The 25601-nt window shown below is 40.9% G+C and overlaps 1 protein-coding gene across 1 annotated transcript in view; it reads right to left on the bottom strand.

Annotated features, from left to right (window-relative positions):
• Positions 1–23807, bottom strand: part of LOC134800693 (retinal homeobox protein Rx1-like) — a 28814-nt gene extending 5007 nt beyond the window's left edge. Inside the window, exons 1-4 of the mRNA XM_063773190.1 lie at positions 23462–23807; positions 15858–16108; positions 15351–15491; positions 2205–2292 (exon numbers count right to left, since the gene is read on the bottom strand). Coding sequence (XP_063629260.1) covers positions 2205–2292; positions 15351–15491; positions 15858–16108; positions 23462–23522 — 541 coding nt within the window. The 5' untranslated portion in view covers positions 23523–23807. The remainder of the gene's footprint in view (positions 1–2204; positions 2293–15350; positions 15492–15857; positions 16109–23461) is intronic.
• Positions 23808–25601: the final 1794 nt, after the last annotated feature.

Below are 25601 nucleotides of genomic sequence, written 5' to 3'. Positions count from 1 at the left end.
TTTTATATATAACACAATTAAGTGTGCAAAACTTTGATTACAAATTGTCTTATTTACCCTCCAAAAGTGCCCCCTATAAAATTCATTTATTTACATCACATATCCGTCTTCGGGTCACAGATTTATTTACGTCACATGTCCGTCTTCGTGTCACAGACTTATATATATGTGTATCAAATTGCAACTTAATTGGTTCAGTAGTTTCGGAGAAAATAGGCTGTGACAGACGGACAGCCAGATACACGAGTGATCCTATAAGGATAAGGGTTCCGTTTTTTGCTTTTGAAGTACGGAATCCTAAAAATACATAAAATTATAAACTGAAAATAAATGTCATAACCAAGAAAAAGTGACTAAGGCCTCCAGTGCCCCACGCTGGAATCGAACCAGCGTCCTCTTCTATCGCGGCATTTTTGTATACATAGTAGTGTTTCTACTTGAAATAAAAACAAATCAAAATATTTTCTGAATATAATTTAATTTATTCTAATACTTCTAAAAAGTACATAAATTCACACTTAACATTAATTTCCTCTATCAAAATCAATATTTTTTACAGCACCTATTTAATTTTAGGTACTTACCTATTTAAAAGCAATGATACCTACATTAACGGCCCGATTCGAACTTTAAGATACGTCAAACATTACGTCTACCTATAGATACGATATGGATTATATATGTCAGTGTCAAAAGTGACGTTTTCGGATGAAGAACATAGTACATATCTAATCCATATCGTACATATCTAGACGTAATATTTGATCTATCTTAAAGTTCGAATCGAGCAGTAATGCAGATTTATATATTATGTTGTTACTTGTCAAATTACAAAACATTTTGAACATACCTAACTAAATGCAAGGTCTGATGCAAAAGGTGTAATTTGACCCCCAAAATGACAGCAACTATGAGCAGTGGGGAGACAGACTGATATTGGTCCTGAGATTCCTGAGTAATCGGTAAGCTATCTGAGTCCGCCCCAGTAATGATCGAGCACACTGTCATGTACGGGGCGGGGGTTTATAGCTACGCCGACGCACCGCTTAATCACTGCTCCGTGTCGCTAATCGCGGCTTCGGAAGCGATGTCTAACGAGCGCTAACCGATGATAAATGCACAGATAAACCGTTTACTATTGTTGTTGTATCGACTTTAACGACTTACTGACACTATTAATACCTACGAAATTGTCCTCAACGGATATAGATATAAAAGGTTGTAAGTGTCATATTAATTACATGTGAGTTATCACATTTTACCAGCGCGCTCGTTTTGTTTCAGTTGACAACATTAACTAGTAAAAATGGTATCATGTACAGGAAACAAAGCATGTAATTTTACTAACGATACATGAGGGTGACACATAAAATCTGTTTTAATATATTCAAATCAACAATATGTAGGTATGGTAAGTTTTTGGGTCATTAGAAGCAATCAAGTGGAAATTTAAGCGACAGTGACTGTATTTCATATTGTTCAAATTCGTGGTGGGGTATCTATTTTTTGTCATTTAGTAAATCAAATCTTATGTCCCAACGGCCTGGATTTTTTTGAAAGTCACAAAGCTCATAAGACTATATTCATAAATGTTTATAAATAGATCGTGAATACTCGTGAACAACGTATTTGCGGCCAAGCCCCTAATAGAAAAATAAATAAGGCGGCGTACCTAACGTCTATTAGTTAGAAATAACAGTGAACTTAAAGTTATTCCTTGAGGGATTCCAAATATTAATGACTGATTTAAATGTTGACCATTTTATTTTACAGTCCTTGTAACTTTTTTTAAGTTAACATTGATACCTTTGTGTCGTTGCATTACGTGCCTCAGCTTATTTTACCTTTGTTGTTAGCAAGTTATAATTTAGTATGATCTCTACTACATATTTATTTGCTGTAGGTATTCCCTTATTATTTTCTTTTGCAGTGCAATAAGGAGATATGTATTTATGTTGTACCAGTTAACCTATACCTAAATAATGATTGCCGTTAATATACAGTCGCCATCAGATATATCGGAGCGGCCAAGGTGTTCACAATATCTGAACACGCGCTCTAACGCCCTGACAATAGAGGCGTGTTCCGATATTTGTGAGCACCTTGGCCGCTCCGATATATCTGATGGCGACTGTACCTACTATGATTAGCTAGAGTAAGATCAAGCAAACTCTGCATTAGAGTCGCAGTTAGCGTCTGCTTACCGTGGTCGTGGTGGAGGAAGGGAGCGTGCTCGCGACCCAGCGCCTTCTCCCGCTTACGCCACTTCGCTCGCCGGTTCTGGAACCACACCTGCAACAAACAACACATCAGATCCTGCTCATCCATAACAACTAAATGGACACCTTATTACAACGCCTGTAGCGTAAACACATCCGGGGCTTAGCTAAAATGACAATGCTACGACAACGAAACGCTTTCTATCTCTCTATCACTCTTCCCTATTGGTACGATAGACTATAGAGAGACAGATAACGTTTCATGTCGTAGCGCAAACGATTTTCATCTTGGCTAGGCCCCCAATGCTATTATAACACTTGACATTTTGGCCATCTTTAATACAAATACAGGGTGCCCGGTGGTAGATTTCCGATTTTAAATCCAAATAATTTTCGAACGCGTAGTGCTAGGCAGGGAGACGTAGGGGTTTTTAGGGTTCCGTACCCAAAGGGTAAAACGGGACCCTATTACTAAGACTCCGCTGTCCGTCCGTCCGTCCGTCTGTCTGTCACCAGGCTGTCTCTCAATACTCAATACTCAATATCTTTATTGCGAATAAGGAATAGTCCATGCAGTAGTGGATACACAGTATCAAATCAATTAAAACAGAAAAAAAGTAATTTTAAAACATGTCAAAAATATAGAAAATAAATAGCACAATAAAATTGATAATGTCATTTCGATTAGAATAATAATGAATAATTATACAGAACCGTGGCTCTCACGAACCGTGATAGCTAGACAGTTGAAATTTTCACAGATGATGTATTTCTGTTGCCGCTATAGCAACAAATACTAAAAACAGAATAAAATAAAGATTTAAGTGGGGCTCCCATACAACAAACGTGATTTTTGACCGAAGTTAAGCAACGTCGGGCGGGGTCAGTACATGGATGGGTGACCGTTTTTTTTTTGCCGTTTTTTGCATTATGGTACGGAACCCTTCGTGCGCGAGTCTGACTCGCACTTGCCCGGTTTTTTTGTAACCGCAACACTCACGCGTAGTAGCGCGCGCGTCACGCGTTTGAGTAGTGACAATAGATCGTTGGCCAGCTGAGCAGCATGACTCATCTATCGGACTCGCCTACCGAAGATTCCGTACAAACTTAATAATTAATAACCTAATAAACGTAATAGCAGTCAGCATAACAACCAGATAAAATGTTGACAACCTGCTTTGGTCCTTTGGATTTTTGATATCCTATATCCTTAATTTTTTGGTCAGTCCCAGGTTTCCTGGACCAGGTCCCAGGTCATTTGGTCAGTCAGTCAGACCCGAAAATTTCAGATAATATGTCCTGACACAATCATTTGTACCGCGCGGTCGCAGAGTACCTACAAGCCACATCCCGAAGCAATCAAGTTGGCAAAGCGAACTGGGCCTGAACCGCGCGATCTGCATCTCGGACAATGCTGCGGCTCACTTTTTAATTCTTTTATTGTGCAACTGTCGGCAATTGCCTCCCCCCACCACCCCCCACACCCCCTCACCAGCCACGACAATAGACCCGTAATGAAAAGCAATTACGCATACGTGGTTTCCACGCCGGCACTCCTCCGATCTAAATAAAACTTTAAAGTCGCGGCGCAAGGTGCAGTTTCGCTCGGGATTAAAGAGAATAGAAACAAATTGAGCTAGTCCGGAGCATTGCGCTAATAAAAGACATTGTGAGAAAGAGTGGTGTAATTTCATAACTCGTGTAATTGCGGCTGATTGCGTTCATTTGCACCTAATGCGCCGCTATTCATTTGCGACTAAGTGTTTAATGTGACTTAATTTGCTGCCCAATTACCTTTCAGTTAATTTATTAAGTAATTTACTCAAGAAAGCTTTAACGATCTAAGTATTTAATTCAATTAAAGGAGGTACCTACAATTATAATTATGGTACTCCAGGCAATTAACTTTCTGGAACTGAGTTATCTTAAATCTCAACAAAATATATGAATCAACTCGATTGGAGCAAACTTTAAGTGGGTAAGTCTTTATTCTTTATTCAGGCAAACACTTAAGTATAAGTTTACAGCTACAGCCAAGACACTTATACTGTTAATACATATTAAGACATATGTAGTCAGTATCATAAAATTAGTACACTTGTATTACACACATTACACACTTTTGGAACTACATATCTCTAGAATTAAACATACATATTATGTATTACTAAGTTACATAGAGTTTTTTTTTTTAATCTGATATTAAGTAACATAGGTAGAATTTAAAAAAATCCTGATACTAGTCTTAGAGCATTTAGTAACTGCTGGAGGCGCCTTGGCTGTCATTTTCTGTCCAAACAGTCTGCCGATTTTTGCGGGGCGTCAAATGTAATGGCTATTTGTACGGGGTCCCTTTGTTCCCCAAAAAGTTAAAGTCATAATGTATTGTTTGTCATATTACCGTTAGTCATAAAACTGAAACCGTTAAGTTTTCAGGATTTACGTAAGGTTATTCTATAGATAGATTAGGTTAGGTTTGTTTTATGGCAATCCTGAAAAGTTACGCGTTTCTGAGAAAAACCAATTATGACTAACGAAAATTCGGACAAACAATACATTATGACTTAAAACTATTTGGGAAACAATAGAGACACGATTTGTACGTAACGTACAAATAGCCATGTCAGATAAAACTTCAGTCCATACAAAAGGTTGCACAATTGTGCAAGGTTTTCGGCAGAGGGGTAAGCGGTTTTCGGCAGAGGGGTAAGCTCTTAAAGGCGACTCCGGTTATTACATTTTCTAATTGGTAAGTACGAGTATAATCTCGTAAACATTTTGTACAGTATTATAAATTGATCTGCAAGCTTGATAAGGTACAGGTACACTAACTTGCCAAGAAAATCAATTTCCAAATCCATCCAAGATATTCGTAAGTAACACGCAAGATAAAAGGATTTTTTTTTAAATAGAAAGGTTCCACGAACTTTCAAGTTGTTCGATCGGGGTGAAATGTATCGCATATCGGTGCGTTCTGACGCATTTCCGGAATCAATGAAATCGCTCTCGACGCGCAATTAAAGTCGCGGCGACACGCGGCCCACTCCAGCCCACTCCACACCCATTCTCAGGACTCTAGCACCAGATCTTCACTTCATCAACCCCTGATCTAAACTACACCTTATAACAAGTACTTAAGGTACCTTTTAGACTGAAAGCGGTGTTTAAAGGCGCTCTCCATCGAGTGGATTAGAGCAATTTGTGGGTACCGCTGCGAGCCATGATGTAAATAGTGTAAATGATCGAGCGATCAATTCTCATAATTAATTGAGAACAGGGGGCCTGGAGTAGCATCGATTTCACTCAGAACATAATTTGATTAATTTGATTATATTATAGGACATTTTTGACATTGGAAATGTCTTTTCGTTCGCTCCAGTATAGGCTCCGATTTCACGAAAAAGTGCGATCCCCTTATATCTCGGAAAGTTGTGAAGATATGATATTAAAAAATAGGCTCTAAAGACGCATAATCACGAGAGCTGTAAGGTGCAAAAATAATTATTCGAGAAAGTCAAAAACAAAAAAAGTTATGGTCGAAATAGTAAAAATAAAATTAATTTTTTTCCGAATTTTTGATTTTGGTGCTCGATAATTTGGAAACGAAGAATGATATCAAAAATTTGAGAAAAACGGCTCTGGACAATTTAGTCAGCTACAATTTGAGCCTAAAACAAAGACGATCGGGTTAAGGGTTTGCCCTGTAGCCTAACCTTTAAATAGTCAAAAAGTCAGAACGACATTTTTCACATGACATTTATGACTTCATGTTTCGCAGAGTTCGTTATCGGTGTTTGTTGTGAATTATCGATAGGGAGAGGGAGAGGGAGGGAGAGGGAGAGGGAGAGGGAGAGGGAGAGGGAGAGGGAGAGGGAGAGGGAGAGGGAGAGGGAGAGGGAGAGGGAGAGGGAGAGGGAGAGGGAGAGGGAGAGGGAGAGGGAGAGGGAGAGGGAGAGGGAGAGGGAGAGGGAGAGGGAGAGGGAGAGGGAGAGGGAGAGGGAGAGGGAGAGGGAGAGGGAGAGGGAGAGGGAGAGGGAGAGGGAGAGGGAGAGGGAGAGGGAGAGGGAGAGGGAGAGGGAGAGGGAGAGGGAGAGGGAGAGGGAGAGGGAGAGGGAGAGGGAGAGGGAGAGGGAGAGGGAGAGGGAGAGGGAGAGGGAGAGGGAGAGGGAGAGGGAGAGGGAGAGGGAGAGGGAGAGGGAGAGGGAGAGGGAGAGGGAGAGGGAGAGGGAGAGGGAGAGGGAGAGGGAGAGGGAGAGGGAGAGGGAGAGGGAGAGGGAGAGGGAGAGGGAGAGGGAGAGGGAGAGGGAGAGGGAGAGGGAGAGGGAGAGGGAGAGGGAGAGGGAGAGGGAGAGGGAGAGGGAGAGGGAGAGGGAGAGGGAGAGGGAGAGGGAGAGGGAGAGGGAGAGGGAGAGGGAGAGGGAGAGGGAGAGGGAGAGGGAGAGGGAGAGGGAGAGGGAGAGGGAGAGGGAGAGGGAGAGGGAGAGGGAGAGGGAGAGGGAGAGGGAGAGGGAGAGGGAGAGGGAGAGGGAGAGGGAGAGGGAGAGGGAGAGGGAGAGGGAGAGGGAGAGGGAGAGGGAGAGGGAGAGGGAGAGGGAGAGGGAGAGGGAGAGGGAGAGGGAGAGGGAGAGGGAGAGGGAGAGGGAGAGGGAGAGGGAGAGGGAGAGGGAGAGGGAGAGGGAGAGGGAGAGGGAGAGGGAGAGGGAGAGGGAGAGGGAGAGGGAGAGGGAGAGGGAGAGGGAGAGGGAGAGGGAGAGGGAGAGGGAGAGGGAGAGGGAGAGGGAGAGGGAGAGGGAGAGGGAGAGGGAGACGCTGTTTTGGTCATCCGACTCGTCTTGATGAGCACTTAGGAGAGTAGTACCCAAGATAGCTGATGCTGAACCCTGGTAGTACCTATTGGAACTCAGGTTTGGTGCAACATAGACAAACGCTGTTATGGTCATCTCTCGTCGCGTCAAACTGCTGTCAAGAAAAATACATATCTTGCAGCAAATGGGCCGCTGCCGATCAAGACTCGAGTGACGATAACGGCGATGTGGCTACCACTTCTCGAGTTGACTACGGATTTGCCGTGTAATAATTTTCTTGTACTTTGAACATTAATATATCCTGCTTATTAATCGAAAAATGAAATATGTACTTATGCGCCACGGCGACAATTATTCAAACTTCGATCCGCGTGTGGAAATTTTGCAATTTGTTTGTTCACATGCGTTATGTCCGTTTTATGTTTTGTTGTAGTTTTATTTTGTAACTTTTTCCTTATCCAGACTTTCTCGTCGCTCAGCGACAATATTTTTTCGAATTCCGTAGATTCATTTCCAATGTGCTCGATAGTCGTGTGAGGCACGAAATCTGTGAATTTTTTACACAAATCGACTAAGCCCCACGGTAAGCTCAAGAAGGCTTGTGTTGTGGGTACTCAGACAACGATATATATAATATATAAATACTTAAATACATAGAAAACAACCATGACTCAGGAACAAATATCTGTATCATCATACAAATAAATGCCCTTACCGGGATTCGAACCCGGGACCATCGGCTTCGTAGGCAGGGTCACTACCCACTAGGCCAGACCGGTCGTCAAAGGACATAGGAAGTTAATTAAAAAAAAATGACAGCTGAATTTTTTAAATTGCAGTTCTTTAAGATGCATATGACATAATGGTTCATAATTAGCGTGATTAAGGCTGAGACAAGCGCGCTAACGAGTGGGTGGTGGGGGAGGATGACAGATGGCGCCACTCGGGGGTGGTGCGCGCGCGCTCGGCTCGAGAGGTTAATCATTTACAGATTAAAGTCGCTCTGTATGGCCTGAGTGGCTTAAACTCCACTCCTATTAAATGCTGCGTGTAAATAGAATGTCATATGCCAAGAGGGAATCATTAGAGCTACCTCCTACTTAAGGAGATTTTTTGAAAATGCAGTTGACAACATAATTTGTGCAGTTTTGCCATCATTGATTGTGCCGTATAAGTCTCGTATAGTAGGCAGATAGTTTTTAAACATTTTAGAGAGTGTGCGCAGGAATGAGACAGACGACTTCATTCCACATTAGTTAGTAATATTAGATGATGTTTGTAAGCTGTAACTGACGATTTGAAAGTGCTTGTTGCTAGGCCTACTTGATAATTTTGGCTTTCCCTATCCATCCCCAGACTCCGAGTAAAATATCATATTTAATATCCTCTCACGAAGCAACATGCCTCGTTATTTCTATATGCTTTCCGTTTATACTTGTGATACAGTCGAGTTCATAAGCAATTAAGCATGTATACATTTTTTCTCCTTATTGCCATGGCTTATGGTGATAAATGTATAGGTACATATTTAAGAACTCGACTGCACAGTATCGATATACATAATATATAATAAAATGACGGTAGTTGTTAAGATTGTGATTGACATCTGTATTTACAATTTATAGATGGTAGTTGCTTACTTATTCAATAGCGAGTTTGCAAAAGGTGTTACTTTATAGCTGCAAAACCCAGCCGTTTGCAATGGCTACCTATAGTACCTAGCTGTATCTAAGTAACTATATATATTCCGTCGTCGCCGGCCGCGTCTCTGAAACTAAATGAAAGCAGCTGAAGTGTTTAACAAGCTGAATTGAAACGTAACCGCCTCTCGCAGTAATGGGTGCTCGTACCGTCACAATGCGCGGCTAAATGTTAATCCGGCGCAGAATGGCGCTGATGAGCGAGTGGAGCGAGGCGGTGAGTGGAGCGAGTGCGTAATGGCAAGTAACGAGCGGCATTAGCGCGGGCAACGCCTTCGCCCGCGACACCGCACCTACCGCAAGCCACAACCTTAATCGGGCCTAATGGCCACAACCATAAACTAGCCTCTTGTTACAAAATTTACATTTACAATGTAACCTAACCTAACTAATGGCGTAACGGCCAACTTGATTTCCCTTTGTTTGCCTAATTCGAGGCTATTAAGCATCTTATACCGCATTACTAATCTACTCAGCGCCGACATTCTGCGTTAGCAGTGTTAGCACAAATCTTTCAAAATGATGCTTTACTATATACATAGGTAGTGCTACTGTAACATTGCTAGGCCGTAGCCCTTTGCAAGTAAAGCCTGTTTGATACCTACTCCAGATAGAGATATGTAGGCCAATGTATCATGTTATCATAACAATGACATTCTGCCTACATTTTAGCAACACTAAATTCTATGCTTTTCAATTTGGGACCGGTGCAAATACTTAGTTATACCAACTAAAGGATGACTCACGTTAGACCGGGCCGTGTTCGGGCCGGAGCATCCGGCGCTTACTTTTCTACGACATGACAGGCGATCACGTGATGCTTTCCATAGAAAACGATGCGCCGGAAGCTCCAGCCCGGACACGGCCCGGTCTAACGTGAGTCATCCTTAAAGTTCTAGTAAAAGCTATTAAATAATTGTTAGACAGGTTAGACACGGTAGCAATAATATTTGGCAGGTGACACTGCTATTAGTGTGAAGCACATTTCGCGAGGCGCCGCAATCGGCGCGTATTGTACGCGGAGAATAGCGCTAATGCTAATTACCTAGAACCTAGCTTGCCTGTAGTTAGAGATATTCGTGGTCGACACACCACCAAAGAAAAAATACTAAAGCCAAGAATGCAATATTTTGTTTTTAAGAGATATTTTCATGCCTTATTCATTCCTTCCTCTTTTCAATCTATCTTTATTAACTACCTTATCCGTATAAATCTTCGTAAAGGAGCCCGGACCTAAAGTATGGAAAAGTGGTTTAGTTAAATATTTTGAGATTTTGATATGTTATAGATTTCAGAGTCCTGAACAAAAGTCTCTAGGGGTGCTACCCAGGCGCGGATCCAGCCCTCAAAAAAGGTTGTGGTCACAGCCACTCCAAAATCGGCCAAGTGCGAGTCGAGGGTACCTGATGATTCCCCGACCAATAAATTCGCAGAGGGATCACAAGCGATTTATTTCAGTCTATACACACTTAGCGCCACTTGCACTAACCCGGGGTTAACCCGTTAAACCGTTAACCCAGTGTCAAATTGTACTGGTAACGATGGTAACTCCACTCCAGGTTTAACCGGTTAACCACAGGTTAGTGTGATGATGCAAGTGGCGCTTAGATAGATAACTACGCTAAAAAACTCCTTCGGCTGTAAATTAAAAGCTGGCAATAAGCTAGAGATAATTGCCCCTGTTTAGTAAATAATCTATATTTTGGCAAATAATTAGGGCTCTGTATTCAGCTGGGGTACCTACCCCAATGATTCCCCGAGCAATTTTTAGCAGATTGTCAATTCGCTTACAACGTTTCGCCGAAAATGGTTTCGTAGAGTCAATTATTCGTAGATGTAAGTTTTGGTCAACTAACTTTTGGTAGACTCTTGATTCACGTATCATTCAGTTCGCTTCTGTGTAAATTAGCAGACCAATAATTATTAAAAGAATTTCATTTGGTAGAGTAATCTTTTCATCAAGCAACCTTCAGTCGAGTAACGTTTTATAACTTTTTTTAAAGTTTTTGTCAAGTGGCACTCGATCACACTACATGTAAGTATACTTAACACATTCAACACCAAGAACCCGACTGTCGGGTACACTGTTCGTAGCGACTACGCGCTACATACGACGAAACCGTGGCTACGCGCTACGAGCGTAACCCGTAGCACTTAGTGGTATTGAATGTGTTAAGTACTGATGTGGACGGTTTTTACCTGTGGACACTAATACCGGTATTTAAAGAACTACTAACGATATACTACCATCGTGGACTTAAATGCATTTTCTTATATTACTAACAATTAGTTATTCACCATAGGTATTTATAAATTTAAGGAGATTTTTTTGGCTCTGAAAAAAAATTGTTAATAACTTGTAATTGTATATAATAAAAGTGTTATTTTATTAATAACTAAATTTTTATCCTCGTAATATAAATGTTTTTTGTGAATTCGGTAAATGATACAAGTGTGTAAATAATCACAAAATAAGCTTCAAGGTTTCTGTTAGGTTTAAGATATCGGGTAGATGAGATTTTCACGCCAGCCGGTTGCACCCGGCAACAGCCTTGTCAGTCGGAATATAGCTATACGATAAACGGCCGTGTCTCATTTCTTGGCACCCTTTTCCCTCCAAAATAACAGTTTCATTGTTGTTTTCTACAGTTTTCGTATTTCGCCAGATGTTTAATTGATAACTAAATAGTATGGTTAATAAAAAGGATGTAGAGTAGTGTACCTATGGACACCCTGACTAACGAAAAATCTAGCTTTATTCGTCTAAAGCTTTGCGAACTAAACGATGATTCCGAGGTCTTTGTAGACCCTGGAGACAATATCAAGTCCAAAATAATTGCTGGAAAGTTGTACCAAGAATATTGTCCATAGGTACAAACCCTGCATAATATCATACAAAAATATCAATTTTAACATTTATTTTATATATCTGGTTCCTATTTAGCTAACGTGATAAAACTAGTCTGCAATTATAGACTATTTAATAATTGTTCAAAAGAAATAAATAAGTTTTTCACATTGTCAATAGTTTATGATTTATGAACAAAATAAGGCCAAAATCTGGAAAATGTCCACGTGTAGAGCACTTGCCCCTCTACACTTAAGTAGTCGGAATTTTACCAAAAATGGCATGCGATTTTTCGTAAGGTCTATGGAGCCCTTTCCATATCCATATAGACCTGCGCTGCGCTCTAAAACTCCTATGACAGTCAATTAAAAGCTGGAATTATTTTAAGAAAGCGTACAAAAAATTCTGAATGTTTAAATTAATGACTCCATAAGTTAACAATTTAAAAAAAATGCTGTTTATTCTGTATCACTAATAATTTGAGTTGTCCGCTGATATAAATACTTATGGGGCAAATTTTCTATTTATAGTTTTATTTTTAAGCTTAGTTTTAATTTTAGTTTTTAATTTTAATTTTTGACTGTATTTTTTTTTGATAATAAATATTTGATAAAATACTTATGACAGCTAGGAGTTCTATTTCACTAAGTACCTAGGTACCGTGTTTCGGCCAATGGTTAATTTACTCGGGCAATTTTGACGTTCAACAAACGATCATTGTACGAAAAGTAAATCTGCGTATCGATCAACTGACTACTCTGCGTATTTACCTATACCTAATGAAATTCTGCCAAATGTTCCTCTGCCAAAGCGTCTGCGAAACAAAAATCGGCGAAATTCTACTCGGGAAATCTATAGGGCACCCTATTAGGGTTGTGGGCATGCCCACCGTGCCCACAACGGTGGATCCGCGCCTGGTGCTACCACTGTTTCCGAGTCTCTTTCAGAGTTTTGACTGATTTTTACTAGATAACAAAGTATTAGTAGGTACTTTAACAAGATTCAATTCCAAACTATTTATTTAAACGATTGACATTAGATTGAACCTATATTGCGATAAGCTGGCCATTTAAAGAAAGATAAAATGACTGCAATGTCAACTTCATACGTATATTCAACTTTAAAGTAGGTACTAATTACTTTTTTATCTAGTAGATAGATAGTTAACCATTTATTAGCTTGCCACAATACACACATTGACAGAAAAAACAGAAACAATAACAATATCAAACTAAAACTAAAATCAGGAACAAGATGTATCAATAAATGTGCTGTGTGCGTTGCAGCAAAACAAAAGGGTTCTGGCTCAGTAATACGCTCCACTCTTTCGGGTGAAGAACTGATAATTCTGCTAGAACCCAGATCACGGACAGATTATCGATGTAAAAAATAATAATAATATAAAAATACAAAAATATTTAGTAACTTGCCTATTAAATAATAATCATTGTCTTAGTACCTGTACCTACGGATTGTGTAAAAGTGTGGTGTCTGTTAGTGTATAGTATGATATCAGATGAGGAATAGAAAACGGCCTACAAAAACATTGTTCACATACAGACTAAATCCGGTAATCTGCAACCAGATACCCGTGCGGAATTCCTATACTTTGTTTATTTAAAAGCTATATTTTAAAATGATACTTAAACGATTGTTTGGTTTTAAGACATCTTAATGGTGGAGGGATATTATTCCAGCACTTGGTTGCGAGATACCGGAAGCAGCATGTAAAAGCGACAGTTTTGTGTGGGTGTGTTTCTAAAAGACAACGCCTGGTGGATCTAGTACCATGTCGTCTGTGGAATGAAGAAACGTGTATTTTCGAATATAAATACTCCGGTTTTTTGTCGTTCAGGACACTAAATAAAAGACTTGCAAGGTGTAGGTGTCTGCGAGATGTCATATTAAGTATTGAAGCCTTATTTAGATGCGGTGTAATGTGACTTCTAGGCGGGACTGAATAACAAAAACGGTAACAGGCATTCTGAACTCGCTGTATAAGACGACAAGTTTTGTCTTGTAGACGTGGCCCATACACTACGTCCCCGTAATTTAGTTTGGAGAGAACTAGTGATTCGCATAGAATCTTACGTACTTCCTCACTTAAGAGGTTTCGAATTTGGTATAAGACTTTCAGGCGAAAAAAGCACGACTTGACCAACTCTCTCACATGTTTTTCGAACCGCAACTGGCTGTCGATCACGAGTCCTAGTAGGTACAAAATCAGTCGAAACTCTGAAAGGGACTCGGAAACAGTGGTATCACCCCTAGAGACTTTTGTTCAGGACTCTGAAATCTATAACATATCAAAATCTCAAGATATTTAACGGAAACCACATTTTCCATACTTTAGGTCCGGGCTCCTTTAAAAAACCGGGCAAGTGCGAGTCGGACTCGCGCACGAAGGGTTCCGTACCATAATGCAAAAAAAAAACGAAAAAAAAGCAAAAAAAAAACGGTCACCCATCCAAGGTACTGACCACTCCCGACGTTGGTCAAAAATCACGTTTGTTGTATGGGAGCCCCATTTAAATCTTTATTTTATTCTGTTTTTAGTATTTGTTGTTATAGCGGCAACAGAAATACATCATCTGTGAAAATTTCAACTGTCTAGCTATCACGGTTCGTGAGATACAGCCTGGTGACAGACAGACGGACGGACGGACAGCGAAGTCTTAGTAATAGGGTCCCGTTTTACCCTTTGGGTACGGAACCCTAAAAAAGAAGGCAAATAAATGAAAGAGAGTACCTATTAATGCATGGAGTTGGAAACGGATTATTTCTTAAGAAACCCAGCCTTGAATAATAAAATTAGACGTTTGTCTGCATAAACTTATTATTCAAGGCTGGGTGTCTACCCAGCGTAACATGTCGCAACATCGAAATATGTTTGGACGTTGTTTCATTTGCCGAATTTTCATTTGATTGTCTCAATTGTCAGGAAGCTTATTTACCTGACACGCGCTTCGCTGAGCTCTAGCCTGAGAGCCAGCTCCTCTCTCGTGAACACGTCGGGGTACTGTGTGGCGTCGAAGGCGCGCTCCAGCTCGTGCAGCTGGTAGGTGGTGAACGTGGTCCGGCTGCGGCGCACCTGCTGGAGTGGAGGAGTGTAATGTACCTGAACACGCGCTTCGCTGAGCTCTAGCCTGAGAGCCAGCTCCTCTCTCGTGAACACGTCGGGGTACTGTGTGGCGTCGAAGGCGCGCTCCAGCTCGTGCAGCTGGTAGGTGGTGAACGTGGTCCGGCTGCGGCGCACCTGATGGAGTGGAGGAGTGTAATGTACCTGAACACGCGCTTCGCTGAGCTCTAGCCTGAGAGCCAGCTCCTCTCTCGTGAACACGTCGGGGTACTGTGTGGCGTCGAAGGCGCGCTCCAGCTCGTGCAGCTGGTAGGTGGTGAACGTGGTCCGGCTGCGGCGCACGTGCTGGAGTGGAGGAGTGTAATGTACCTGAACACGCGCTTCGCTGAGCTCTAGCCTGAGAGCCAGCTCCTCTCTCGTGAACACGTCGGGGTACTGTGTGGCGTCGAAGGCGCGCTCCAGCTCGTGCAGCTGGTAGGTGGTGAACGTGGTCCGGCTGCGGCGCACCTGCTGGAGTGGAGGAGTGTAATGTACCTGAACACGCGCTTCGCTGAGCTCTAGCCTGAGAGCCAGCTCCTCTCTCGTGAACACGTCGGGGTACTGTGTGGCGTCGAAGGCGCGCTCCAGCTCGTGCAGCTGGTAGGTGGTGAACGTGGTCCGGCTGCGGCGCACGTGCTGGAGTGGAGGAGTGTAATGTACCTGAACACGCGCTTCGCTGAGCTCTAGCCTGAGAGCCAGCTCCTCTCTCGTGAACACGTCGGGGTACTGTGTGGCGTCGAAGGCGCGCTCCAGCTCGTGCAGCTGGTAGGTGGTGAACGTGGTCCGGCTGCGGCGCACCTGCTTAAGAATACACACGTTACTCACATGCTATAAATAAAGTATTATACTATAACAGTGCTCATTCTCTGTCATTAGTAAACAAAATTAAAGTATAACTTGTTTAATTAAACAATAACTTAGCTGTCTCACACTCACTCATTATGAAAAGAACTACATATGTATACTATGTTCATCTTTCTACTTTATAGTTCTTATTTCTTCAAATTGGTCTTAAGAATTAGTGTGATATTATCGAGTCATTACGAAAATACTGCCTAAGTATAAATGCAGGAGCAAGATCTTAAATGGCATTGTTCGTTTAAATTGACTTTCTATATTTGCTGCAGCAATGGTAAATTTTCTTATACATAAACATCAGCAAATAACCTTTCTTGGTCGTCCGGTATCTAATGAGTCCAACTCCAGTGGCTCCCGAGCCGAGTCTTGCTCCCGTTCATGCTCCTGCTCTTGCTCGTGATCGCGCTCGTGCTCGTGCTCGTGCTCGTGCTCGTGCTCGTGCTCGTGCTCGTGCTCGTGCTCGTGCTCGTGCTCGTGCTCGTGCTCGTGCTCGTGCTCGAGCTCCAGTTCCGAGTCGGACGGCGTGTGCGCTCGACTCTCGCTCTTTAGCTCCACGTGCTCTGTGGATGGAAGAGGATTGAGTTGGTAGTGTGATATTTGTAATACAAGATAAAAGGTAAGTGTGTTTGTGTGCGTGTGTGAAGTATAGTGGACGTAAATGGAGCCAAGATAATTTGGGATTGCACTAAGAATCGACCAACCACGGACAAAAAGGGAGTTCAAAAGCAATTCTTAAACTTTGTAATACTTAAACACAATTAGTGTCGGTATAACGGAAATGTTAGTATTTGTAAAAGCGATATTGACAATAGAAGTTTTCAAAGACGATTGTTAAAAGTCGCCGGCCGAAAGCTGGAAGGAAGAAAATTTATTTTCCAGCCGGCCCGATACTACCTACACTGCAACTTGAACGACTCCGTCAGTTAGGTACGATAAAACTACTAAGTACTTTTGGCTGTTACATCAAAAACCAGAAACCGCGATTATGTGCCTCAAAAAGTACTTATATATTTTAGAATAGAAAAGCTTGGTATCTAAAAGGATGATTATCTTCCTAAAAGTGTTAACTTACTGAGCAACTCTGGGATGAAATTTTAGAGTATTTAATGTCCAAATTAATCGACTTGGCGGGGGCATTGCCATGCGCACCGGATGTACGTAATAGTCAATAGACCTTCATGACATGTCAGGAAACTTGAATGCTCAGCTCAAGGATTAAGGTATCGCTCAAGAAACAGAAGGAAGTATTATATTTTACTTGACCTCGTAAGATATAGAATCAGGGGCGTCTAGTTTTGAATGCGACCCCCGAGCACCGAGCCCGAGCCGCCGTGATCATGACTGACAAGATCAACAAATGCGCCAAACACAAAAGCAGTCAACGATCGCGTACAATGCGTATTGATCGCCAACTTAAAAGAGCACACACTCGCCGTTAAGCGCCTCTCCACTTTTTACTGAGGGGAGAACAATCCATGTAAATAAATTACAATAAATACAATTTAATAGTAACGGTATTAAATTAAATGTGAACTATCTGGGCTTAACGTGTAAGCCCGCTTAATGCGCAAACAATGTTCGACATCGGGTAAACACGGTCCCGACGAGTCCCGGCTCCCGTGCACGACTTCCCACCGCTCCCGATCGTCCCGAACGAGACTTCTACATGTACATCATCATATCATGTACTACATGTATAACATTTACGTTATCTGGGCCATACAGCCATACACACACTGAAATACCTATAAAAGTATCTTCTGTTCCAGAGACCTAAGGATGCTGCTGGAGCCAAATTTTTAGCTGTGACTTATTTATAGCGACCACGCGTAGTGCATCTAAATTATAGGAACCGATTTTATAAGTTTCTGTGTTATAGGTATCAGAAAAACAAAATACAAAAGATTTAGATACATACGAGCCTTAGAGACAAGATAAAGTTAAGGACAATGCAAGTGGCCCCACAACTCTTTACAAACAGCGAAATAATGACACAAAAACCAATACCAACAAAAAAAATAAGATAACCATGTAACGAACAATATTATTAGCAACTACTGAACTGATATCAAAATATAATTGTAATCGAAACAGAATATCAGGCATTATTAACGTATTGAAGTTGAACCGGGAGCATCACGGCTACTACGCCGAATAAATAGCAAATTACATCCCTGAGAACTACAACCAGACTAATTACATCCCCGTACACTTAATTCCCGACCCTATACCCACGCGTTAGAGTACACAGTTGTATGTGAGCGGCACCCCTAAGCGCATTTTTTACAAATCTCTTCACGTCACTCTGTAAGAGCACTATTTATTTGTAGTAATTCTATTTTTACAGCGGCTTTGTAATTGTTGCGCGATTAACGCACAAAGCGAAGGGCAGTATTGTGCAGCAACGATCGTTAATGCTCATAATGTTACTGTTTGTTAAGTACCTGCAATATTAATCACTTAGCTACCGTCATAAATGATTTCAATGTGTTGACCAATTTGAAAGCTTTTTTAATTATCAGTAAAGACGCATGCAGTATCTATATTTTAGGATAACAATGAATCGATTGCGGTGGTCTAGGTGTAGTAGGCACTACCTTATTCCTATCTAAGTTTTGGCACTTATATCGAAGGGAAATATATCATAAATCGTTATTGTAATTAGTTTAGAGCGCCGCCTCCTGATGGCGGCGACACAATAAGTAATGAGATTCTCGCCGCGCTGGTATTCGTTTGATGTCGTCGTGGCTCAGCGCGTCTATGGCCGATATTGTCACTTAGTGTTATTATTTATCGCCATTTAACTTGGAGATATATAGGGATGCTGGACCCCTATTCGACAAGCGACGTTAGACGTATCGTGTTGATCTCCCGCTGATGTGGGAAAATTCATAAGTTCTCGAATACATACAATGTCAAAATTTTGGGTGCGCCAAAGGTCATATAAAATTGCAAATTCGATTATTGAAACTCCGAAAATGTATCTCATACAATTTTACATTCTAATGATCATTATACATTTTCATTTTAAATAATACTCATTGGAACTTCGAATTTATTATATTCATACATAAATATCTCTATTACTAAAATGTATGCATATGTCGCAGTCGGATCGTATAATCCGCCGTATTACATTACGGCTAGCCGTTTTCAAAAACAGGGGCGTTTTGAAATGCGGCGGTTTAACGATTAGCCGGATTGAATGCGGCTGAATGAGAATCCGCCGTAATGTATTCGGCGCCATACGTTCTTCAACACGGCTAGCCGTAATGTAATACAGCGAGTCATTAGCCGCCGCTTTGACAGTTTTTAGTTCCCATTTTTAACACCCGTGGCGCTGCCTGACAAACGCTGGGGTGTCCATCAAATCTGGAGTTCGTCGGAATGTTTCTTTTCAAAAAACATCTCTTTCGCAACTTAACTAGACGGAGCCCCGCTTCGCGGGGCTCCTATTTCTGAGCGGTTTGCCCTTCGGGCATCTGAAGCTACCTAACGAACCTAACCTACCTACCTATTGATTTAGTGAGACGTCCGTGAAAACATTACACTTTGGGGAAAAAAGCGTAGGTAGGTAAGTAGGTTTGGTTCGTTAGGTAGCTTCAGATGCCCGAAGGGCAAACCGCCCAGAAATAGGAGCCCCGCTTGCGGGGCTCCGTCTATTTAAGTTGCGAAGGAAATGTTTTGGAAAATAAACACATGTAGTGCGGTGGGACCATGGTAAAAATAAATTAAATTGCAAACATTGTCAAACTCCGGTTACGTAGGCGACCGAAAGAACTGGTCACTCTACAATCTAAAATAGTAGTACGATGCGGCTAAACGTTGGCCGCCTTATTGAAGAACGTATCGCAATGACAATCCGGCTAATCGTCGAACCGCCGCATTTCAAAACGCCCCTGTTTTTAATAACGGCTAGCCGTAATGTAATACGGCGGATTATACGATCTGACTACGACACATATATTATTACTCGACATATTGATTTCGACATATTTGATTTTATTTATAGCAGCATGCACCTGCAATAGTAAATTCTAAATAAGGAAAAAAAGACAAAAATAAACAGAAAAGTAGGTCAAGTCAGGTTAAAATCCTGCCAGAAAGGTGGGTTAGGTTAGGTTAGAACTACGACCCTCACAGAACCGAAATCTGTCAGAAAGGTGGGTTAGGTTAGGTTGGAACTGCGACCCTCACAGAACTGAAATACTGCCAGAAACTTGGGTTAGGTTAGGTTAGAACTGCGACCCTCATAGAACCGAATTGCTGCCAGAAAGGTGGGTTAGGTTAGGTTAGAACTGCGACCCTCACAGAACCGAAATGCTGCCAGAAAGGTGGGTTAGGTTAGGTTAGAACTGCGACCCTCACAAAACCGAAATGCTGCCAGAAAGGTGGATTATGTTAGAACTGTGACCCTCACAGAATCGAAATGGTGGGTTAGGTTAGGTTAGAACTGCGACCCTCACAGAACCGAAATCCTGTGACCCTCACAGTGAGCGACCGTAGCGAGAAGCAAATGCTCCCGCCTTAGTCTTCGAGGTTATTTTTTTTTAACAACCCATAAAGTATAAGTACGCAGTTCGTACAGTACTTGGAGAACATTACAACACACACATTACACACATTATTATTGAACATTATTGGTACAGCGACAGTGAAAAAGTATTAGTAATTGTTAATTTACGTTTCACTCTGTAAAAATGATTGTATGAAATAAGTTTATAAATAAAGAAATTCTTACAAATAACATTATGGGCACAGATACATTCTTAGTGATAACATTATGAGTAAAAAAAACGGAATATGTATCGTTATGAATAATGTAGGTAGTAGTACAAAAAACTATTAAAAAATATATGAGAAACAGTTTTCGGAGAGATGATGATTATGACTACAAAGCGGTATTATTGATATTATCGAATCAACACTTGATAGAATCAACATGCAATAAAATCAACTGTTGATTTGACGTGGATGCGAAATCTGGCAGTTGTACATGTCGAATTTATACATATAATATAATTATATAATTATAGTACCGGTGCTAAGTCGTGACCTGCCAGTGAATAAGAAGCCTGAAAGTAACATGGCTTGCATTGTAGGATCATTCGAGAATCGAGACCCTTGCAAGTATTTAACCTAAACAAAAAGTACTTTCGTCAGTCAGAAAAAAATGTGCACCCAGAGTAGATAAGTATTGTAAGTAAGCAATATTTTACGAAATAAATATCAATCTGCTATTCTTTGATTCGGCTATGAGGAGCACCAGTGACGTCAGCTGTTGCCATTATAACCTTAATCTTATTTCTGATTTTAGAATTTTGTTGATCTCACAATTGATCCACATAAATATAGTATAGACAAAAAAAACAACGGGTTGCACTCCGGGAGTGCCGACAGAAGTGAAAACTCAATGACTAGTCCAAAATGTCTGCAGCACTATGTATAATTGACCCATCCTCCTTTCTATTGAAGAACTTTAGTTCCGAAATTGCTGGCCAGTGAGCTTAAATTTGTAGCGTTAATTGTTTAAAATTCGAATAGAAATTGTAAAGTTACCTTGCAGACCTCGCATCTAAATATATTTGGTCATGATATTTTGAGTTTTATTCACCAGTACTAGAGTTCACTTTTATTAGCGATTTCATCAAGATGAGACTTTATTGAATTATTTAATTATATAGGAGTGATATTAAAGTTAGAATGTAACTGTGAGGTCCTCGTATTTCAGCCCGTACAAGATTAGAACATTGAGCTTTATTGCTTAATATAAAAGTCCAGATTTTAATAATTGACCTGATTATGATACGTTATGACTAAAGGTGAATAACATTTGATTGTCCGTGACACATGACGTCAGCGTTACGTTACGCGTTACGCTGAATCGAGTTTATCATTTTTTCGCCACCTCAAAAAGTGCTCAGCGCCGCTAAAGAAGTTTTCACTTCAAAAATCTAGTCAACATGTGAGTTTGCCTAAGAAAGACAACTAGACTAAGAGGACTATGGGCTACTCGTAAATGTCCGTAACGTCCATATGCGCCGCGATCCCCGCTCGGGCTGCGCTGCGCTCTGTATCGAGCAATCGAGTGGGGATTTTCCCAATCATAATGGATTCAATGCATCCAATCCGTTCAAATAATGATACCTAACGACTTGTGATCTACTTGCTTTGATCAAGAGGCTTTTGATGTAGCTTTGTAATGCATATTTGCATGATGCAGTTCACATTTCAGTAATTTGATTCATATTTTATAAATAAGTCAGGAAAGGCGGAGTCAATCAAAACTACTACGACTACTACTGTTGTTGAAACTTGAAAGCTTTTAAAAGAGCGCTTTGTGTGACATAACTTGAATAATGTATCAAGAACAAGAGCACCAGCACTCAGAATGCAATTAGGTAATTTTGTGTCCCAATTACAATGGCGATGCATGTATACCAGTAACCATTTGGAGCCACATTTGACCCCTACGTAACTCAAAATCGATTAAACATAAAATTAGCTACGTGCGAAGTGCATGATGGGGGTAAGTAAAGCGATCGCAGAGCATGCGGTGGTGAAAATTGGAACTAACGAAGGATAGCGTCTTTAACATTTCGTACAAGTTATATGGCTCGAAATGGAACTTTAATTTACGATTACTCCTGAGATATTCATTTAAATTGTATGGTGTAAGGGACCATTGTAATTTGTACGAAATGCTTAAATATCATCATTCTCTTGCCCCTGTCCCATTCACTTGGGGTCGGCGCAGCATGTCTTTCTCTTCCACACCTCTCTGTTGCCCGTCATTTCATCATTCACTTGCGTTCGTTTCATATCATCTCTCACACAGTCCATCCACCTTTTCCTCGGTTTTCCTTTCCTCGTACTTCCCTCCACATTAGGCGATTTGCCCTTACTTTTTCTGTTATGGGTGCAACTTTCACGAAACGAAATGCTTAAATATAACTAACGTATTTGATTTGATAATTATTTATACTGTATCCGTATAAATAGCTTTGCAAGTGTCACATATTATGTGATGTTTTTCTAGAAGTTAAGAATAGTTATATTAAGTTATCCTTAAAAGATAGACATACACCATCGCAGACTTTTTGTAGACCCATGAAAGAGAGACAACCCCATCATACTCCATACTCAAACGGATTGGGCAGCGTTTTCGATTAAAGCTCCTAGCCAGCGTGATTTTAACACCGTCGTCATATTTCAACCAATTAAAACAAAATCTTAACAAGTTATATACCTAAACCTTCCTCAAGAATCCCTCTAGGTATTAGATGAAAATGTTGTGTAAATCCGTTTAGTAGTTTTAGAGTTTTGGAGTAGTTTTATAAGATGTAATGAATTGACGTTTTTCCCTAAATTTGCGGATGCTAGATTGCGTGATAGACCAGTCAAATTAGATCCAAAAAGAAGCCTTACTTGCAAGCATTGAGACAATAGGGGACGACCGCTTCTCCATACAAACATTGAGATAACATTTTTTGTAAAATTTGCATTGTCGTTGTACACCACTTAACAAAACAAAACCTATGTATTTTAGATTATTAGAGAATAAGTATTCTTGCAAATAAAAAACATTATCTTTATCTTTAAACGTAGTCCCCATTTTTCTCCTTTGATATTGACTTGACGCTATGGAAAATATGTTTACACAGTTGATTGTATAATCATAGATAGGTATGCCCCTTCGTTTGAATGGAATCTATTTTTCGCTCCTATCTGAAGAGTTACAGAGCATTACAGAAGTGTAATGTTAGTATCCAGAGAGTAAAAGTCTCCTTTTCTCTTAAGGTGACATTGACTCCCGGTGTTGACGGCTCCAGTCCTCACGAGTTAGGCATTGTTATAATCCACTCCACAGTGTCAAGTGGTGTACGTTGTGTGTCATGTCACTCGATAGGTACCGCGCGGCCGCCGGCCCAGGATGTGGTCGATGCTGTAGACGGCCCGCCGCGGCGACGACATGTCGAAGGCGACACTCACTCACTCGCGACAACACTTAACCATTCGTTCACCGTCACTCGCAGGCTACGCCGCGCGCCACACAACTGTCACTGACTGATGACGACGGCGTGGTGACAGCGCGCCCGCCTTCACACCCATCCCCCTCGCACTTAAAGCCAGTCATCGCCTGTCCTACTCTTATCGCCGCCCCTAGCGTTTGATTGGAGCGCTGGAGCGCGCGAGCGGAGCGAGGGACTCTTATCCCCGCCGCGTTGTCGCGTTAGACCCGTTACAGCCTACGGCCGGCTCGCAAACTAGCAAAAACAACTTATTATGAACTTACAAAACTTTTTGAAGTCGGCCATCGGTCAGTCCTTAATTTGCTAATCTTAACCTACTAGTTTCGTAAGTGTACAACAAACCGTGCATAAATATCTGACACCATCTTATTTGTAGAGCCATAGAAGCGTGCTGCATAGATAGATACTCATATTTTTCTGGCATCGGGATGTATGATTTTGGTGCAAGTCACTTTTATCGTACCGAGATAGAACCACATATAATATATTACACACTCTAAAAAATGAAGACCAACTAAGAGCAGTTTCTTCTTAGTTGACGTTAAGTTAATTACAACAATTACGATCTTATATAAATCAATGAAAGCTGATTACTTTAAACAATAAGTGTATCTGTGATTGAACTAATAAAGTAGGTATTGATTAATCCTAACAATTGTATACCTTGCATCTATTATTAACTTGTTGACATAATTATGTAACGTAGGTTGATTCAATAAATATCAAGCTTAGTTGATCTTACTAGGGTCAATTAGTTAGCATAATTCTTTTTCATGTATATATTGAACAAGATCTTAGTTGCCTCAGTTACATAACAATAGTAAAATCAATCAGAATTACCTTATTTGAAATGTCGAAGTCCTTGTTAGGCTCGTATGGAATCAAGATGCTTGATTACGACTATCAAAATATTGATAGGGCCAACCAAATTTTTTTTAGAGTGCAGGCTTCCAGTATTTGACCGAAACATATTTTTCCCTTAGATAATTTAAAGATTTGAGTCTTAGTACTTAGTACATGCATCAAAAAGAATATTGGTATTAACGATAATTAATATATTAAGGTCAAGTGGAAAGACCTATAACATTTTTGGATGGAAAGACCGTCATAGGGCAAGAACTCTCGTATTTGCAGGTAAGTATAGGTACGTCGCTCAGACACAATTAGAAAGGAAGAGTTTCGCTCCTTCTGCTCTACCTACCAACCTTCTGCTTACAGAAGTGGAGTACCTACATATGTGCAAAAACACAAGAGTTAAAAGTGACGAAAGAACTTAATAATGCATAATATGTTTTTCTATTTATCCATATATGAAGATATGAACTCTATAGATCCCTGCCCACTTCTCATATCCTGGCTTCCCCAATCTGCCCTCAAGGCGCCTGATCACTGGTCATCGTGGCTTCCCACTCACGTCCCACTCACTCATCCTTCACAAATTCTTACGACATTGTTTAACCTTACAACCCACTGTCCTACTTGTTTCCTTCATAGCCCAACTTGCGCGAGCGGCGCGGCGCCTGCTCCCTGATCAATCCCATTGTTTCCCACCTCTTACTCTCACTTATCCTTCAGAATCCTTACAACTCTGTTTAGGTAATCCCTTTGTGCTCGTTGCATTACGAGCTGCCCATTGTATCCACTCAAGTTAAAACGCTTGAAACGACTATGACAAGTGATTATTTATTGAACGAAACTTTCTAAACTCATTATTAAGATTTTTTATGACTTTCCTCTCTTAGCAGTTCTACCTATAGCAACAGGGATTTAGCAAATGACGACATTTGAAGACATACTTATCACTCACCAAGTCACCAGGTACCTACCTACCTATGAAATAATTTCCTACTTTACTGTGCCTTATTGCTCAAATAGTAACACATCAAGTCATTGGACTAATCAATAATTATGATGACTTATGTATGCATTTTTGATAAAAATATAGCCGGTAAATAGTACATTATGAAAGGTTAAAATAACAAGCTTTCCTGAATTTCATTATATTGGCGTACTGCTCAAG

This window comes from Cydia splendana, chromosome 2 (assembly GCF_910591565.1).
Source record: "Cydia splendana chromosome 2, ilCydSple1.2, whole genome shotgun sequence".
Classification (NCBI taxonomy): Eukaryota; Metazoa; Arthropoda; class Insecta; order Lepidoptera; family Tortricidae; genus Cydia; species Cydia splendana.
Note: the sequence above shows the minus strand (reverse complement) of the source record. Positions and strands in the feature narration are given on the sequence as shown.